Source organism: Staurois parvus, unplaced genomic scaffold (assembly GCF_062004578.1).
Source record: "Staurois parvus isolate SC_StPar_1 unplaced genomic scaffold, SC_StPar_1.0 ptg000376l, whole genome shotgun sequence".
NCBI classification, from domain to species: Eukaryota; Metazoa; Chordata; class Amphibia; order Anura; family Ranidae; genus Staurois; species Staurois parvus.
This window is the reverse complement of record NW_028318172.1, coordinates 2,170,377-2,189,905: the sequence shown is the minus strand read 5'-3', so window position 1 is coordinate 2,189,905 and position 19,529 is coordinate 2,170,377. Positions and strand designations below refer to the sequence as shown.

General features: G+C 43.6%; 1 protein-coding gene across 2 annotated transcripts in view; it reads right to left on the bottom strand.

The window, feature by feature from the left end:
• LOC149456098 (coiled-coil domain-containing protein 150-like) overlaps positions 1-16,310 on the bottom strand; it is a 65,311-nt gene extending 49,001 nt beyond the window's left edge. The window contains exons 1-3 of one of the 2 annotated variants that reach the window (XM_089685479.1): positions 15,996-16,310; positions 12,689-12,837; positions 3,166-3,386 (exon numbers count right to left, since the gene is read on the bottom strand). In XM_089685479.1, coding sequence (XP_089541605.1) covers positions 3,166-3,386; positions 12,689-12,837; positions 15,996-16,085 — 460 coding nt within the window. In that variant the 5' untranslated portion in view covers positions 16,086-16,310. The remainder of the gene's footprint in view (positions 1-3,165; positions 3,387-12,688; positions 12,838-15,995) is intronic. The other variant, XM_089685478.1, reaches the window with a different exon arrangement.
• Between the last annotated feature and the right edge of the window lie 3,219 nt (positions 16,311-19,529).

Sequence of the window (19,529 nt, the reverse complement as noted above, 5' to 3'; positions counted from 1 at the left end):
GAAAAAATAAATGAAAAAAGTCTGAAAATGGTAAACTAATGCAGACACCCAATCGGAGGATACAATAAGCTGCAATACATTACATTTCTGTTTTTGAATTTTGGTATACTTTAACACCTTCTTACCTTTTCTACAAAAAAAAAATAATATATCAGTGCCTTTTACACAGATTTCCCAACAAGTAAGGAAAGGTCTATGTGAAACACTGAGTACTTCCAACGGTTTGAGGAGCTAGTTATTTTATTTACAGGGAATCTCTACATAGCCAATAGACAAAAGACAATGCTTAAGTTGGCAAGAAATCAGGCTTTGTAAATCCTCCCAATGGTAGACACCAATTCTTTGTTCAATGTTTACTTTATTATCTTTATTAAAGAATAAGTTCACCTTTGGGAACGTGTTACATGTTCCACCTGTTTTTAAGGTGGAACATATAACATATTCCCGATCCTGTAGACGCCGCATGATCCCCCCCTCCCTGTGACAGTAGTACGGGGAGAAGCTCCCCATACTAACTGTAACTCTTTAAAAACAGTGCTGACGTGCGGGGCTCTGACCAAACAGCTGTGTCAGTCATTCACAGTGTTCTGTGAATGAATGGATTACAAGTCCCGACAACCTTAGTGGCTGCCGGCTTGTAGTTCTCAATGAACTACCACAGCGTAGTTCATTGAGAACATTGTGGTAGTAACTGACTCTTCCTGTCAGTTACTACTGATGTACAAGCAAACAGATACACTGACATTCTGAAGGAGACCTGTATGGCACCAGCAATCTGCTGCATGCTTTCTGGACTCCTACTACAAAAAAATAATAAATTCACATTTTTTATCCTATAAAAAAAATGTGCATTTATTATTTTTGTAGAAAGGTGAAATTAACCTCTAAAGCAGGAGTCTCCAAACTTTCTAAACATAGGACCAGTTTACTGTCCATTAGACTTTCCGGGGGCCGGACTGTGGCTATTGGGAGTACAAATTGTCCTGGCATCAGTGGGAGTAAACAATGCTTCTTTGGTATTATGGGAAGGAATAGAAATTTCATTGGTGTAAGTGGGAGGAATAGTGCCCAGTTGTTGGTATCAGCGGGAGGAATAGTCCACCATTATTGGTGTCATTTTGAGGAATGGTGTCCTATTGTGTCAGTGGGGGGGAAATAGTGCCCCATTAATGGTGTCAGTGGGAGGAATAGTGCCCCATAATTTATATCAGTGGGAGGAATAGTGCCCCATCATTGGTGTCAATGGGAGGAATAGTGCCTCATTCTTGATGTCAGTAGCAGTAATTATGCCCCACTGTTGGTGGGAGGAAAGAAATAGTGTCTTGTATCAGTGGGAGGAAAGTGCCCCAAGCACCAGATAAAGGTAAGCAAAGAGCCACATCCAGCCCCCGGGCCACAGTTTGGAGACCACTGCTTTAACCACTAGCCTACAGGGCACTTATACCCCCTTCCTGGCCAGGCCAATTTCCAGCTTTCAGCGCTGTCGCACTTTGATGACAATTGTACCCATATGAAATTTTTATCATTTTTTTGAGACAGATAGAGCTTTATTTTGGTGGTATTTAATCACCTCTGGGTTTTTTATTTTTTCTTAAACAAACCAAAAACCACTGAAAATTTTGAAAAAAAAATGTTTTTTCTTGGTTTTTGTTATAAAATTTTGTAAATAGGTGATTTTTCTCCTTCACTGATGTGTGCTAATGAGGCTGCAGTGATGGATACTGATAGGCTGAACTGATGGACACTGATAGGTGGCACTGATGAGGAGGCACTGGTAGGCATTGACAGGCATCACTGATGGGCACTGATACATGGCACTGATAGGCAGCACTGATAGGTGGCACTGACAGGCACTGATAGGCGCCACTGACTGGCACTGTTAGGCGGCACTGACAGGCACTGTTAGGCGGCACTGACAGGCACTGATAGGCAGAGCTGACTGGCACTGATAGGTGGCACTGATTGGCAGCACTGATAGGTGGCACTGATAGGTGGCACTGACTGGCACTGATAGGCGCCACTGACTGGCACTGATAGGCGCCACTGACTGGCAATGTTAGGCGGCACTGATAGGCAGCACTGACAGGCACTGATAGGCAGAACTGGGTGGCACTGATTGGCAGCACTGATTGGCAGCACTGATAGGTGGCACTGACTGGCGACAATGAAAGGCAGCTCAGATGGGCACTGATATGTGGCATTGATGTGCACTGGTAGGCACTGATATGTGGCACTGATGCGGCACTGGCACGAGGCAATGATGAGCACTGACATAAGGCACTGATGGACACTGACAGGTCGCACTGCTGGGGCTACACTGATCATCAGGGCACACTGATCATCAGTGCCCTGATGATCAGTGTACATGTCGCCTCCGCGGAAAGCCGATTACCGGCTCTCCTATCCTCTCCTCTCGAGCGGTTAGCGTGACAGCTCGAGAGGAGAGAAATGCAGATTTCCGGCATTTCCCTGCTTACATGTGATCAGCTGTGATTGGACACAGTAAGTAAGGGGAAATCTCTCTAATGGAGACAGGAGTTCTAAAAGAAAAGGTTATGGGTATAGATATACCTTAACTTCTATTTCTTTTAGAGATACAGTATAGTCAATCTAAATTGTCTGAGGCTTTCTTGGTTAATCTTTAAAGAAGAAGTAAAGCCAACGCTTTTTTTACTGTACTACTATGGATCACAGGAGTGCAGTTCTCTCTGCACTCCTATTACCCATTTAGAGCTGACAGCGGGCTGAATCCTGATGTCGGGTGACGTCACAGAGAAGGTCCAGGCTGTGAAAAGATCCCGACCATATGGTCAGGATCCACCCAGAAGCCTGAACCAGCACCTGGCTCAGCCTCTCAGAGACCTTCGGAATGCCTGAGCCAGCCCCTCCTGCCCCCTCCACAGTCCACCACTTCAGTAAGCGCAGGAGGTGCACAGCAGACAGCCGGTGACTGACAGTCACAGCTCTCTGCTCAAAGTGGAGGGGGATAACTGAGCGATCATGGTATTTGATAGCTCAGTTCTCTGTGCAGAGGTGGCAGGAGACAGATGCAGCATTTGATCGATGATGCACCCACCTAGGTGAGTATAAATATATATATATATATAATTTTTTTTTTTTTTACAGAAAGCCATATTTCTCTTTAAAGATATTTTTTTTTCTTACCAGTGTGTTTATTATGCAACTCCCGATCTGTGTGTAGTCGGAATAAATTAAGTTTGAGTGTTTGCAACATGCTTTCCATGTGACACACACGATTGACAAGATTCTCACAATTTTTCCACAATGTATCACCATCTCCAGAAAATGCTGATCTTGCTTTTACAGGGCTGATTGGGCGAAGAAACTCAGAATTTTTTTCATCCTCAAATTCCTTGCTGACAATCCTAAAAAAAAAATATTAAGAAAAAGGGATTAGAGGACACAAATAAAAACTCTCTTCATATCTCTTTTTTGCTCTTCAGGTACACACATAAGGAACCTTCCTTCTGTTCATAAGCTTTCTTTCCTGTCACAACTTCTCAGCAGATCCACCAAGATTTCTTTAAGAGTCCTACCTTTCATGGAACTCCCAGCTGCGTGCCTTTATAGAGTTACTATACCTCTAAAAATCTACACTGTCCTTAAGAAAATTTAAAAAAAAAATGAAATATTAAACTCACATTTAAATCTCCACAAATATATCTGACATTGATGGGATTTTCAGTGAAGTGAATATAGTCTGAATGATGTCACAATAAAGGATGACTTAGGCCTTCAGCAACCTTGAAAAGTTATTGTACAGTCTTTCCAATGTTTTATTTTTTGGATGTACATGTTCAAGCAACTGGCTTGTTGTAAATAGTCAAATTAATTTATGGCATTAACTTAAAAAACACTTTATTTCTATATATAATGTTTGCAATTATATATGAACATGAAGCAGCCAAGACTTGGTCATTGAGTAAGAAGGCTTTTTTGTGCTTTGCAGAGCAACAAAGTGGTTATATGTTATTCCTTTTTGTCATAACACAAAGGTATGTTAACCCATAAAAACACTGCATTTTCTGTATGGCTCATAGTTATCACAACTGTTAACTAGAAAAGCTACAATTTCTGGGGAAACTGTGTGAAGTGTTCTTGCCTCCACCAGTAGTCTACAGCTCACACTCTAGCTTTTGTCACTCTGCTGCCTGCTCACACACCTGGGTTCCTATGACAACTCACTCTACAGCAAGGGCAGAGAAGAGCGGTTAAAAACAAACTGCTTCAACTTGCTCGCTTCACTGGCAGTTGCCATCTTCAAACGGTTGTAGTTTAAAAATTATAAATTCTACACCAAAGAGCTTTATATTGTGAGAATCACAAGACCCAGACCTACATTTTGATGCATAGTATGTCTCTGAAATATTAAAAATGAAGGCACAGTCGCAGTTTAGAAATTGCCCTACAAATTTGAGGTGGCTAGAGTAGAGTTTCAATGAATGTCAATGGGCGGCGTGTTTGCAAACAAATGGTCATATTGTGAAAACTATCAAGACTATGGCTTAGCCGTGGACATTTTTAGTGGCAGCAGGGATAGCTGAACGTTTTGATATAAGATTTGTGTAGGTGTGCTTGAAAATGAGGGAGTGATGGCAGTTTAGAAATCATGTCCTGATTTTTCAGCTCACACTCTAGTTTTGAACATTCCACCATTCATTCCTATGGGACCAATTTCACCAGAAAAACGCCGATATTTCATGAACCATTCGGCAAAACGTTCCGCAAAGTAATAGCACACCAATCGGGAACAATCCGCACGTTTCGGTATATTACTGTCTATGTAGTGTAAAAACTGTGGGAGGAGTTAGCGTGGTAAATTTGGCTATAATAATAAGAATATATATGTGAGATAACAGTAAGTGGTCTTGCCATGCAAAAACACTTAAATATGGATCTAAAATAAAAAAAAGTTAAGATTTGCTATGTAATAGGGAAACAATTGAAATTTTAATTGTACTTAACCAGGATAATGGAAACATTGCTTGGAATTCTTCCTCAAAATTGGCAAGCTTGGGTATGTTAGAGGTGCCTTGGTACTCCTGCGTGTATGTCTGCAGTATGAGATAAAGGTACTGCTGCCTCTAAATGCTAGTCTCATGAGACATGAAGTGAAATTTGTTGATGTCACTACTGTGCTGTTTACTGTTGCTCTTGCTGGAAGCTCTGACATGAGGAAGCAAGCTGCCTCCACACAGAGCACAGCGGTAAATTTACTAATGGGTATCACATGCAATATTTGTGTTTTTTTGGAAATATTGCAGACAACAATAAAAGATTCAGTTCATCATATTAAAATAATGAATTTGAGGTAAATATTGCAAATACATTACAAATGTTAAAGTGGTTCTAAAGGTTTTTTACCTTTATGCATTCTATGGGGGGGGGGGGGGTCGGAACTGAGCCGTGGCTCTATATATCTTATGGTCACATAGAGCAGCGGCTCAGAGGCGAGCATGCAGCAGTGCCCCCAAGGCAAACGGTTGTCTCTGGGGGCACTTCTCTAGGCCAGGAGCACTGGAGTGGACCCAAAAAAAAGAGATTTGGGCAGCTGTGTGCCAAACCACTGCACAGAGCAGGTAAGTATTACATGTTTGTTATTTTATAAAAAAAAAAACAAAACAAAAAACAAAGCTTTAGTATCACTTTATAGGGAAAAAATGGGATAAATCATTAAGCGGTATTAAATCCAAAACTGCAGCTTCCCAGTCACTAGATGTAGTGGCTGCATTAGTTTTCATTTTTTTAAGCCCTTTTCCTTCTGTTTTCACCTGATGATCTGGTCAGTAAAACACCTCCTGGATGAAGGAGCACTGGGGGCACCTTTGGACAGCAGCATGGTCAGTCTGGGGGAGGATAGTACAGGTTTTGTATTTCAATAGTTTTTATTAGTTTTAAGCAGTATAAAACAGAGGCGACAAAACATGCCCCCACAGGGGCTATCAATTGCACCGATAAGATAAAAAACATAATAATAAAAGAAAAACAGTGCTCTAACTTCAACAAGGCAGAAGGTACGCCCACGCAGGGGCTATCAATGGCACATAGGTTACAATGACGGTAATGAAATTCTAACTGCAATTAAAGGCAACTGTCAACTATCACCCAAAAAAAATAACAGAAATGGAGAGAAAGAAAGAGAAGAGAAATAAGAGGAGAGAAAAAGAAAAAAAAAGAGAAGAGGGGGCAGAGATCCAGGAGCGCCACCATCAAATACCAGTGCCTAACGCCAGTACATCCCCATACTAGCCAAAGGAAGCGTGGGAAAGGCATATTGCAACCATGGTTCCCATATTTTTGAGAATTTACATTGGGAGTCGTTGCATATGCTCGACATCTGCTCATTAAGCATCATATTGGTCATACGATCCCGCACCCCCTGAAAAGGGACAAACGGACTCTTCCAGGCCTGAGCAATTGTTCTGGTGGCCGACAGAAACAAATAGGACGCCAGCTTCTGCTGATGAGCAAAGAGACCCGGTATGGGGCAATGAAGCAAAGCATACCGAGCATCCCGGCGTATGGATAGATGAAACAACGTGAAAAGGAGGCCAAATACACGAGACCAAAAACGGACCAGTCTCGGGCATGACCACCAGATATGCAAGACATCGCCACGATGGCCACAACCCCGGAAACAGCGATCACTACAAGCGGGATTAGCCTGGGCCAAACGAGCCGGAACCCAATACCAACGGAACAATACCTTATAGGCTGCCTCCAGCGTGGTGGTATTGAATGAGCATTTAGCTATGAGTGACCAGGCCCTATTCCAGTCCTCCGGATCCACATCCACCCCCAGGTCACGCTCCCACTGAACAACATATGAAAGAGAAGTATGCGACTGTCGTCTGTTCAAGGCTGCATAGAGAAGGGAGATAAGGCCCGGGGCGCCCGGGCGCTGCTGACAAAGCTGTTCAAAGGCCGATTTCTGGTATGGAAAAGAAGAAGTGCCCCGCAGCGAGAGTAGCCAGTGCCGCAATTGAAGGTATCGAAAAAATTCCGTCGGGGGAACATCCCGGGACTCCCGAAGAAGATCCCAGGTAGGGAAGGACCGAGAAACCAAAAAGTGTCGTACCTGCGAAAACCCATGAGCCACCCACCAAGAGAACGCCCTTGGGTGATCTAAACCCGGTGGGAAAAGAGGGTTGTTAACAATTGGAAGCAAAGGCAGAAAGGGTGACATCAGGCCACTGGAATAACGTACCGAGTCCCAGACTCGTAAGCCATGGAGCAACATCGGGCTCAGCGATATAGGGCGCAGGGCAGGGGGAAGCCATAGAAGCGCCGACGGTTGGATAGGGGCACAGTTAGGTAGCTCCAGCAAGACCCAGAAAGGGACGTCAGAGGAAGCGTGCAACATAGACAGCGGGGCAATCTGGCTCGCCTGGTAATACTTAGTTACATTAGGCACCCCAAGGCCACCCTGGAGTCTATGAGCAAAGAGCGTATTTCTAGATACTCTGGGGTGCTTATTGGCCCAGATGAAACGCATAAGCTTCGCCTGAAGCAACCGAAGGAAATGAGGGGGAACCCGCACCGGGAGAGTACGAAAATAATATAACAATTTCGTCAGGACGGTCATTTTCACCGAATGAACCTGCCCTATCCAAGACAGGTGCGGAAATTGCCAGGAATGCAAAAGAGAAGATAAAGAACTAAGCAATGGGTAATAATTCGCAGCAAAGAGGGAGTCATAGGTGGGGGTCAAGCGGATGCCCAAATATTCAAGAGAGGAGGAAGCCCATTTATAAGGGAAGTAGGATTGAAGGCGTGAAACCAAATCGGAATCCAAAGTAATATTAAGAGCGACAGTCTTATCCAAGTTAATACGGAGACCCGAAATCAAAGAGAAGCGCTCAAGAACCTGTTGCAGATTAGGAAGCGTCGTCAGAGGCTTAGTAAGAGTCAAGAGGGCATTGTCCGCAAAAAGATTCAGCTTAAACTCCTGTCCCGCGTATGAAACCCCCGATATATTGCAGTCGGTCCGGAGCGCTAAAGCCAGCGGCTCAAGCGCCAGTACAAAAAGCGCCGGGGACAAAGGGCAGCCCTGTCTCGTCCCTCGCCCAATAGGAAAGGGGTCCGAGAAATACCCAGCATATTTAACGGAGGCCGAAGAAGACGAATACAAGGCTTGAATCCAAGAAAGGATAGAATCCCCAAAACCCCAATGAGACAGCACAAACCGCAGATATTCCCAGGATAGAGAGTCAAAAGCTTTATATATGTCTAAGGACAGTAAAAATGATAGTACAGGTTTTAAGCAGTTACAGCAACATTTTTTTTCCTTCTGGGGTAAAGGTCTTACATAAAAAAGTGGTCATTGTACGAATCCCTGTCAGTGGTAAATGATTTGACTCATCTTTCTATCTGCTACATATGTAGGATGCCTGCCTGTTCTGTTGAAAAACAACACACTTACTGGCAGGACCAACAGGTAAAAGTAAAAGAAAGAAAGCCTAAAAAAAACAAAAACAAAAACAAAAAAACCTAATGCAGCCATCACATCTAAGAATTGGTAAGCTGCAATATAATAAATGTTTTCTTTTGGGTTTAATACTGCTTGAAAGTGAATTCACTAAAAAAAAAAAAACAAACAAAAACAAACGCATGCAGTGAATATTTTAGGAATTTACAAAATAACCAGGCAGGGAGCTCTGCACTGGCCAAAAGGTTAAAAGTATACAATGTAGCAGAGTGGAGATATTCTGCCCTGACCTCAAGAATGGATATACATTGTAACTTTTCACTTTCTGTGAATGAAGGCACAAAAAGTATGTGTCTTGCAGGGGTACCACAGGCATGTTCAGCAGCTTAACTAAAGCAATAACAAGATACAACATAGAACTCTGCTCCACTCTGGGCTGACTGCAAGCAAACCAACATTTTGTAAAGCATCTCTTACAAGTCTGATTCCTACTACCTCTACCCTTTAATATGTCCCCTCTACTCTTCCTTCTCATATTAACATCCTCTGTTCTCAAATTTACATTTCTTTTACCCCTCTTTTACACCCCAAAGCTTTCACATATCAACCTCATTTCTACCCTCTCCCTACTACTGTGCTCATCACCTCCTGCAAATACTTAACCCAGATGATGACCCAAACACAAGGACAGGGAGGTATGTGCATTCATATACAGTTCATCCTGCTCTCATCTTACTTTCTTCACCATCCTTCTGCAGTATCTCACTGCCACACCCGGCACCCTCCTTATTCTGGCAATAGCCACAGTCCACTCAATTTAATCTCGATCTTCCTGCTTCCAACCCATCCCCCCCCCCCCCCCCATGTGCTCTCTGGAATGCCAGTTCCATCTGTAACAAGCTCACCTCTGTTGACCTTTTTGTCACCCATTCCCTTAACCTACTTGCAATTGCTGAAACCTGGCTTCAGGCATCTGACTCTGCCTCTCCCGCTGCCCTCTCCCGCGAAGGCCTCCACTGGACTCATTCACCCAGGCCCAAGGGACGGAAAGGAGGTGGATTTGGATTGCTTCTATCCCCACTAAGAACCTTTAAAATCCTTCCTACCCCTTCTTCTCTATCCTTCTCTTCTTTTGAGACTCGCCATATTTGTGTTTCTCCAATTTCTCTAAAGAATACAGTGACCTATCGGTCTCCTGGATGAGTGTCACACTTCCTTGATTTCTCTGCCTGTCTGTTGTACATTCTCTGCTCTGAAATACCCACTATCATTCTAGGTGCTTTTAACATCCTCATTAAAGTTAAAAACCTGGTTACATCTCAACTTTTCAACTTAAAGAGGAGCTGTAGCTGCTGACTTTAAATAGACACTAACCTGTCCCAGGATCCAGAGCTTTTCTTACCCTGGTCAGTTTCTCCACAGGTCTTCAGTCCCTGACGCCAGCATCTTAACTATGGGCACTTGGCTGTGGCAGCTTGCAGCTTCACAGCCAGCTTCCCACTGTGCTGCGCATTGTGAATGGTCCTGCAGTCTTCTGGGACCTGTGACATGTCCCAGAAGACTGTGGGGAGGTGGGGGAGGAGAACTACCGCTTGGATTTCCTAGGCGAAAACCATGTACCTGCCCCCCCCAAATGTCAAATGTTACAGAGAGGGGGAGGAGACCTTATAGCAGAATTTCCCCTTTTGGGTGAAATTCCAATTTAACAATTTGACCTAAAACAATGGACACAGTCCTCCACTCTCTCTGATGGTAACACCCTTGACCTTGTTTTCTTCCATCTTTACACTCCTGGCAACCTCACCAGCACCCCCTTTCATCTTTTTGATCACAACCTCATCACTTTCACAGTGTCCCTGTCTTCAACTACCTCACCAAGCAGCAAACAATTACCCACAAAACACTTTGCCATTTTAATCCTTCTCTTTTCTACTCTACAGCTGACCACCTCTATGACAAAATATCACCCCTGTCCTATACTGGCCACTTCTGTCTACAATACATTACTCTCATCCACACTGGACTCACTTGCTTCTCTCACTACACAAAGTATCAGGCAGCAAACAATTACAATCTTGGCAGAATGACGACACCAGAAATCCTAAAAAACATAGCTGTGCATTGGAGCAACTATGGTGTAAAACCAAATCCCAGCAAGCATTCACCCTATATAAATCTGCCTTCCTAAAATACAATTTCTCCTTCCATGCTGCCAAACAAGCCAGTCCTCATCTCTTCTCTACTTTTAACACTCTACTTTCTCCACCACCACCTCCACCCAATAACTCACTCGCTATTTACGAGATTGCCAATTACTTCAAAAACAAAATTGCTGCAATTCGAGGGGGCATCTCCACTGCACAGGTATCTATCCAACTTATCATACCCTGTAGAAAATCAAATTCAATACTGTCCTCTTTTGATCTTGCTACTTCCGAAGAGATTGCTAAACTTTTCTCAGAAGCCCACCTTACCACCTGTCTGCTGGACCTTATTCTCTCACAACTACTATGGTCACCCTGTTCCTCTATCCTATGCTGTGTCATATCTTCATTCTCTCTCTCTACTGGTACTTTCCCCTACCTTCTAAAACATGCAGTGATCACCCCCATATTTAAAAAGTCCTCACTGGAGCCCACCAGCCTGAACAAATTAAGACCTATCTCCTTGCCCCTATTTACCTCTAAACTTTTACCACGCTTAGTCAACAACCATCTGAGCTCCTTCCTTACTGACAACAACCTTCTTGACACCTTACAGTCGCTCACTATACTCTACAGAAACTGCCCTACTAAAACTCTCTAATGATTTACTAACTGCTAAAACCAATGGCCACTACTCCGTACTCTTACTACTACAGCTTTCTGCGCCCTTTGATACTGTTCACCAACCCCTCCTCAAAGAAAAAAATATGCCACTCTTTTGGCCTTCAAGCCTCTGCTCTTTCCTGGTTCTCTTCCTATCTATCAGTGTAACCTATAACTCCATCTCCTACTCTTTCTGTAGGGATTCCCCCAGGTTCCGTCCTCTCCACTTCCCCATCTACACCTCCTCCCTTGGTCACTTGATAAACTCCCAGGGCTTCTAGTACCATCTCTATGCTAATGACACCCAAATCTATTCCTCTACTCCTCACCTCACCCCTTCAGTCTCCTCTCACATTACTAACTTAATAACTGACATATCAGCATGGATGTCGCACCACTTCCTCAAACTCAATCTTTCTTAGGCTTCATGTACACTATTGATTTTTTTAACCTCAAAAATCGCTAGATAAAAACACTGGTAATGGTGTTTTTTAGTAGAATTTTAGTAGCGTTTAAAAAATATTTAGGAGCATTAGCTTTTTATTAGCAGTTTTACTGTACATGTAGAAAAAAAAATAAAGCTAGAAAAAAAAGGAGCATTTAGCTTTTTTTTTGCTGGAAAAACACTGAAAAAATTCTACAAAAACAATTTTTTTTTCTCCTCCTAGATGAAGCTCAAAAAAACATTAATAGCCTAAAGTAGTGTGCATGGGCACATAGGATAACAGCTTCCAGGAGCAAAAAATGCAAATAACAGCTTCTAGGAGCTTAAAAAAATGCTATTGTGCAAGGAGTCTAAAACGAAGCTTGTAATATTCCCTGCTGGCTGTGCTTCCTCCCTTTACATCTCTATTAAAATCAATAATACAACTATCAGTCGCTCCCCTCGTGCTAGGTGTGATCCTGGCATTTGACCTGTCCTTTCAGCCCCAAATCCAACCACTGTTCAAACCTATCCACCTTTAGGTGATCCCTGAAAACCTACCTCTTCAGGGAAGCCTATCCTGCCTTCAGCTAGCAATTGAATCTTTTAGTGCTCCTATCAGTTTATCCCTCACAGTTATTATATCTTGTTCCGCTAGCCCCTATTATAAAATTGTAAGCTCCAGGGATCAGGGTGCTCCTAGCTCTCTTGTTTTAAATTGAATTGTTGCTGTATTGTCTCCCTTTGTATTGTAAAGTGCTGCGCAAACTATTGGCGCTATATAAATCCTGTATAATGGTAATAATATTAACCATTTGCTTTAAATCCTTGGCTTTTCTTGAAAAACTTCTATGGTATACATGTTTTCTATGCCGTATAAATCTGAAATTGCAGTTCACATCAACACTTCCCTCACTAATTTACAATGCGTAGTTTTGAGCAAAGCTTTGCTTGGACAAATTGTGTTTTTAATCATGATATACTTTTTTAAGTATTGACTGCTCTTACTTCTGGCTGTTTACACCCAGCGCTCTCAAGTCAGAGATCAAAGACGCTGTTTGTTCTTCGGCCATACGCATCCGCTGCTCAAGAACAGAGAAGGTCTCAGGAGCTGTAGGATGAATACTGAAAGGGGCAATAATTGGACGTGCCATTTCCTGCCAAAAAAAATAAAATGGATCAATTATACAATTTAGGGATGCACTGATACGATTTTTTATCGGCAAGTATGAGTGTCGATACTTTTGGTCAAGTATTCACTGATTCTGATACTTTGCGGTCTGATTTGTGCCCATACAAAATAAATGGAAGCATATCATACTGCAAAGAATAGCATGCGATTTGATCAGGAATGCGATGCATTTCCTGTTCAAAACGCATGCAGTTAACCCATCGCTCCTGTGCGAACTCAGGCTTGTCAAAGCCTGAGTTCACACAGAAGCGGTGCGGAAAACCTCTCTGCATCGATCCCATGCTGTCACAGAAGGAAAAGCTGCTTCACAGGTCTGCAGCTTTCTCTCCTCTCCTTGCAGGGATAACAGTATCGGCTAAAGGCTTCTGGTTAGTAAGCACCGTCACTTTGTACACTTCAAATAAAGTTGGTATTAAAAAAAAAAAAGCTATATGATACTCTGAAATGCGCATCACACCTCCCTCTACCGCTTGCTCACTGCAACTGGAAAGGAAAGCTACAGTACACTAAACCACTGCAGTTTAGTATGTGGCAGCTGTCCGTTGCTATTTGAACAAACTCTTAGGGTTAAAGTGGAACTAAACCCTCCCATTCTTTTCAACCAAGAAAGCTGCCAAGTTAGCCTCTGTTTGATCTGCAACTGCCATGGTGCTGCACATGTGATCAGATATGACACCAACCATTTGATGGCTTGACAGTTTGGTTGAGAGCACAAGCAATTGTAACAGCTAGTTTTCCAGGAATGTAACAGATTTTTTGAAAACATTAAATTGATGGGTTTAGTTGTGCTTTAAAACAGGTGGTAAGGAGGCAACATATTGAGGGGATTCAATAAAACTTCTGTACCGCTTTTCTGAATTGCTCTTGGTAAAGTGGAGCTAAACTCATCAATTTGACGGTTTCAAAAAAACAGTTACCGGTACATTCCCGGCATGCAAGAAACTTGCTTGTGCTCTCAATCAAACTGTCAAGCCATCAAATGGCTGGTGTCATAAAGGATCACATGTGCAGCACCATAGCAGTTGCTGATCAAACAGAGGCTAACATGGCAGCTTCCTTGGCTGAAAAAGATGTGAAGGTTTAGTTCCACTGTAAAAGAGAAGTTTAGGTTTTTATTTTTAGGTGAATGCAGCATTGGTCTGATGCTGCATCTGTCTCCCGCTGGCTGTCACATGAACACTGATCGCCGAGTCCTCACCACTGCTGTGAGCAGAGAGCACTGACTGTCAGTCACCGCTGTCTGCTCTGCATGCAACCCCCACCAGCTCACTGGAACTCTGAGCATTGGAGGTAGCGGCTGGCTCAGGCTCACAGAACCTCAATGAGAGGCTGAACCAGGTACCGCTCCAAACTCTGGGGTGGATCCCGACTTTAAGGTCAAGATCTTCTCTCCCCAGCCCAAGCGCGTTCAGCCCACTGTCAGCTGAAAACGGGTCACAGAACAAACTGCACTCCTGTGATCCTCAGAAGTACAGCCAAAACAGCTTTGGCTGTACTTCTCCTTTAATCCACTGTGTATAATTAAAAAAACATCTGTGAAAGTTTTGGCTCTGACAGCAACTCAAGCATCAAATTCAAGTGGTTCTAATTTGCTCCACTTCTACATTGTGGTCATTGTGGTGCAACACCCACACCAAATTAAAAAAAAGATATCAAGAGTTTGTATCTTATGAATTTGGAGCTAATTAAAGTGTTACTAAACCCAGGACCCTGTATTCACTATATCTGATCTCCGACAGTACAAAGAACATGAAATGCAATTATTTTAGAAAATATAAACTGCTAAATACCTTTTCTCTTCAGCAATATATAGCAGTCTTGTGACTTCTATCAGTGTCCAGCTGAGCACTGGTTAAACCTTGTAGGAGGAGTTTTCATTCTCCTGACTGCCCTATGAGATTGCATAACTCCTGACCCTCTGTCTGGACAGTGCTGATTGTCCCTGTGCTGATCACATGCACCCTCTCTAGCAATACACACCAAACTGAGCATGTGCAGAAAGTCCCCGAGGCTCTGTTCCTTCAGGAGATAAGAGGGTGGCACTAGAAGAAGAGAAGACAGGATCAAGCAGCCTTTTTACACAATGCAGAGGATTAACCCCTTAGGTTGCACAGTGAGTATAACAAGCATGCTGTACTGCATATACAGACTGATTTTATTGTTATGGGTTTAGTAACACTTTAAGACCAACTTTCTTCTGCTGTATATGACAGATTTTGCAAAAATGTTTTGCATGCGTTCTAAAACTGATGTAGCATGCGTTCTAAAACTGGTGCAGCATGCATTCTAAAACTGGTGCAGTATGCGTTCTAAAACTGGCATAGTATGCATCTAAAAGTGGTGCAGCATGCGTTCTAAAACTGACGTAGCATGCGTTCTAAAACTGACGTAGCATGCGTCTAAAAGTGGTATAGCATGCGTCTAAAAGTGGCACCGCATGCGTTCTAAACTGGCGTAGCATGCGTCTAAAAGTGGTATAGCATGCGTATAAAAGTGGTATAGCATGCGTATAAAAGTGGCACCGCATGCGTTCTAAACTGGCGTAGCATGCGTCTAAAAGTGGCACAGCATGCGTTCTAAACTGGCGTAGCATGCGTCTAAAAGTGGTATAGCATGCGTTCTAAACTGGCGTAGCATGCGTCTAAAAGTGGTATAGCATGCGTTCTAAACTGGCGTAGCATGCGTCTAAAAGTGGCACAGAATGGGTTCTAAAAAAGGCACAGGATGCGTTCTAAACTTGGCATAACGTGTTCTAAACATGGCATAACGTGTTTTAAACATGGCATAACATGCGCCAAGTACAAGCTCTAGGCAGGTTGATGAATCTGGCACACACTGCACCACCTTTAGAATGCATGTAGCGCCATTTTTGCAAAATCTGCGCCAATCTTTTTATGAATTCCAGGGATTGTTTCCTCACCGCCTGTCACTCTGTGAAAAGTGATTTTCAGGAGGGCTTCAAGGGCTGCTGCAGGGCAGAATGAGCCGTCAGAGAGATAAGAGAAATCCTAGTTTCCTTTGATTAAACGAGCACTGGTGACCTCATTATGAATGTACATACGTTGCACCCTGGAATGTATACCAAGTCCAGTCAGGAGCCACGTTCTCATGCATAGATCATACCTTCCACAGAGGTGACCGCCGCTCACTGCACCCGTTCTTCCTCAGCTCCCCTCCACCATCCTCCTTCAGTAGACACTGTGCTGTTACCATGGAGATGGCTCCGGCTTCTCCCTTCAAACCGCCCGCTGCTCACTCTCTGCTACTCCGCATGCTCCAACACAGCACTGGGCACGGCGAGAGGTGCTACGCCCACGGCTCACGTGACTTTCCCTGTCCACGTGACTATGAATAAAGCTTGTCCCTGTCTCTCCGTGCCTTCAGGAATAGCCGAGAGTGTGGAATGTGTGCAGTGAGCGGGTGTGCAGGACATACACAGGAGCCTGTGATTTCCTCAGTGCAGACACGAGGCCAGCAGGGGGCGCTGGGGTGAGAGGAAGATGGTGAGGACTGAGCAGACTGAATACACGAACATTAGGAGCCAGGAGAGCACACAATGTGGAGAGATCATGAAGGCGGGGCCAGATTAACCACTTCAAGTCCGGACACTTCTACCCCCTTCCTGTCCAGGGCAATTTTCAGCTTTCAGCACTATCACACTTTGAATGACAGTTGCGCAGTCATGCAACACTGTACCCATATGAATTTTTTAGCATTTTTTTTAGACAATTGAAACTTTATTTTGGTAGTACTTATTCACCACTGGGATTTTTATTTTTTGGCTATATAAATGAAAAAGTCCAAACATTTTGAAAAAAAAAAGTTTTTTTCTTATAAAGTTTTGCAAATAAATAATCTTTCTTCATAAATCTTGGCCAAAATGTATTCAGTTATCTTTCTAGTAAAAAAAAAATAATCCAAATTAGTTTATAACCAAAAATTACAATTACACTTTTTTTTAATATACTGTCACCCTAGCAGTACAGTGTCACCATAGTGTATTGCGGGGGGTGATGAAGATTTTTTTTTTTTCACTGATTGACCCATAAAAGCTGTAAAATCAATAATTTCAGAAATACTGTGTGAGCTGATTGGTCACAGCTTGTCACATGGTACAAGGCTGTTGTGAATAGCCTTGTACCATGTGACCTCTGTCTTCATTCACAGATTTCACACGTAGTAAGCTATGATGTCAAAAGTGACATCTTGCTTACTACTCTTCATGTGATCACTGATTTGCCAATCAGTGATCACATGATCAGGACCTCACACAGAGGTCCCGTACAACGATCGGTGTTCTACTGTGTCCAGATGACACAGCGGGCACCGGATCGTGGTGCTGCACTGCTCCCTTCCAGCCATTTATATACATGGGCCGGGTGGGAAGTGGTTAAAGTTCACTTAAAAAAAAAAATGCACATATTTTTGGAGGTTAAAAAAATGTGCATTTGCTAATGTTTTTTCTTTTTTTTGGAGCCTGGAAAGCATTGCACCAGCGATCAGCAGATCCTGGGTGTAATGCAGGTCTCCTGTAGACTGTCAGTGTAAGCTAACGTACATATTCACCAGCACGCCATGAATCTCCAATATGGACCAGAAAAGGTCAGCATGTGCCTGACGAAGGGGTCCTGTGCAGCTCCGAAACGTTGCACTTTCTTTTGTGATGTTATCTTTTTGCAATAAAAACCTTTGTTTGGACCATATTGGAGATCCATGGTGTGCTGGCGAATATGTACGTTTACCTATGGTGTTTCCAGTCTACAGCAGCCATACTTCCAGGAATGTGTGCGAGAGGAATATAGATACAGATTGTCAATGTAAGCCATCTACGTGTACGTCATATGGGCAGGCAGCACAATAAGAATCAATAGACTACCACAGCACCATGGTAGAACTACAAAGAAAAATTCCCAGCTCCACTTACCAACCAGTCTGCAACCAACCGAATTATCCTGTTTAACAGTTTGCATTAAAAACGGGTTTAGTTTGCACACATTTGTAAATACATGCATAAACTGCAGAGCCTCTTCACTGCAAATGTGTGCAAACTAAACCCCTGTTTGTAACAGCAAACTGTTAGATAAGACAATTCAGTTGGTTGCAGGCTGGTTGGTAAGTTGAGCTGGGAATTTTTCTTTGTTGTTTGACATGCGTTGCCCTTCCATGTGCTCCTTGCTGTGAAGGTCAGTTATAGGTTGGGGCACTTGCCATTTGTTTTGTACTGTTTATTGAGAACTACAAGCCGACAGCCTCAAAGGATGTCTGTAATTGTAGTTCTCCCATTCACAAAACTGTGAATGAATGATGTGGCCATAATGCTGTCACACACACAGGGCTTGGATTGCCGAGTGACTGCAGGAGTGGGAACATGTTACAGGTTCCATCCTAAAAACAAGTGGAACATGGAACATGTTCCCAAAGGTGACATTATCCGTTGACGTAGGGGCTATTGGAGTTGCAGCTCCAGGCCCCTACCTTAATATAGACCTAGCCACCCAAAAACAACAGGCCCCCTGCCAGTCACCCCCTCCCCCCCCCCCCACAACCCTCCATATTACCCCCAGAGCCATCTTGTGCCTATCTCCAGCCATACCATGTGAGGAGGGGGGCGCTCCTCTACCTGCTGTGTGGGGAGCCTTCTGGCACACACTGAAGGTGCGCTGCCCCCCTCCGCTGACTGTCACATTGGAAGATACCAGTGTACGATCTTCCTTCCTATATGAGCCCCGCATATAGCAGAGTGGAGATCAGCCGGGCACATGGGTGCCTCTCTGGATGGGAACCCTGGGATATGAACACTCTCACCATACTGGGCTGTATCGCTCAGCTCTGTGCCGCAGGTAAGGGATGGAGGGATGCAACTTTGTGTTGTGTACCCTTTATGTGAGCACTTGGGGGGGGGTGACCCCTGGCCAGGCTGTTCTCCATGGAATAAGTATGCAATGCGGTCTGGAGAACCAATCAGACAAACAGACATCTGCTGGGTGCTCAGTATGGGCACAGGGGGTCTGTACCTGGCACCTCCCCCCCCCCCCCGGGCTGTGTATGTCAGTATATAGGGGAGCTGTGGGCACAAGCTGTGTGTGATCTGTACTGCATGGAGTTTGTATGTCTTGTGGGCACAGTGTACAGTCCATATAGGATGTGTATAGTAGACATAGTAAAGTCTGCATAGATGTGTTCAGTATAGTCACACTGGGCACTGTATAATTTTAGGTGTGAGCATGGAATAACCCTGGTATGGTAGTACCTGTGGGCACAGGTAGTCACAGATTGAGTGGTTAGCTTTGTGCTCAGTATATATGGCGAGACCCTGCTGATCTGTGTGTGCCTAGTCTGCATATGATGCACAGTGTGGGTACAATTAGATGTATAAATGTGGGAACAGAATATAATCCATATAGGATGTGTATAGTGGGCATAATATATGCTACCTGTGGGCACAGGATAGTCTGTACCCGGCACATCTGCTGGTGGCATGCCATCTCTTTAATGTCTACAGAATGGTTAGCACAGTATATATGGTGAGATCATTACTTCTGTGTGATGTGTACTGTCTATAGTCTGCACATGATGGCACAGTGTGGACACAATATGATATACACTATATTGCCAAAAGTATTGGGACACCCCTCCAAATCATTGGATTCAGGTGTT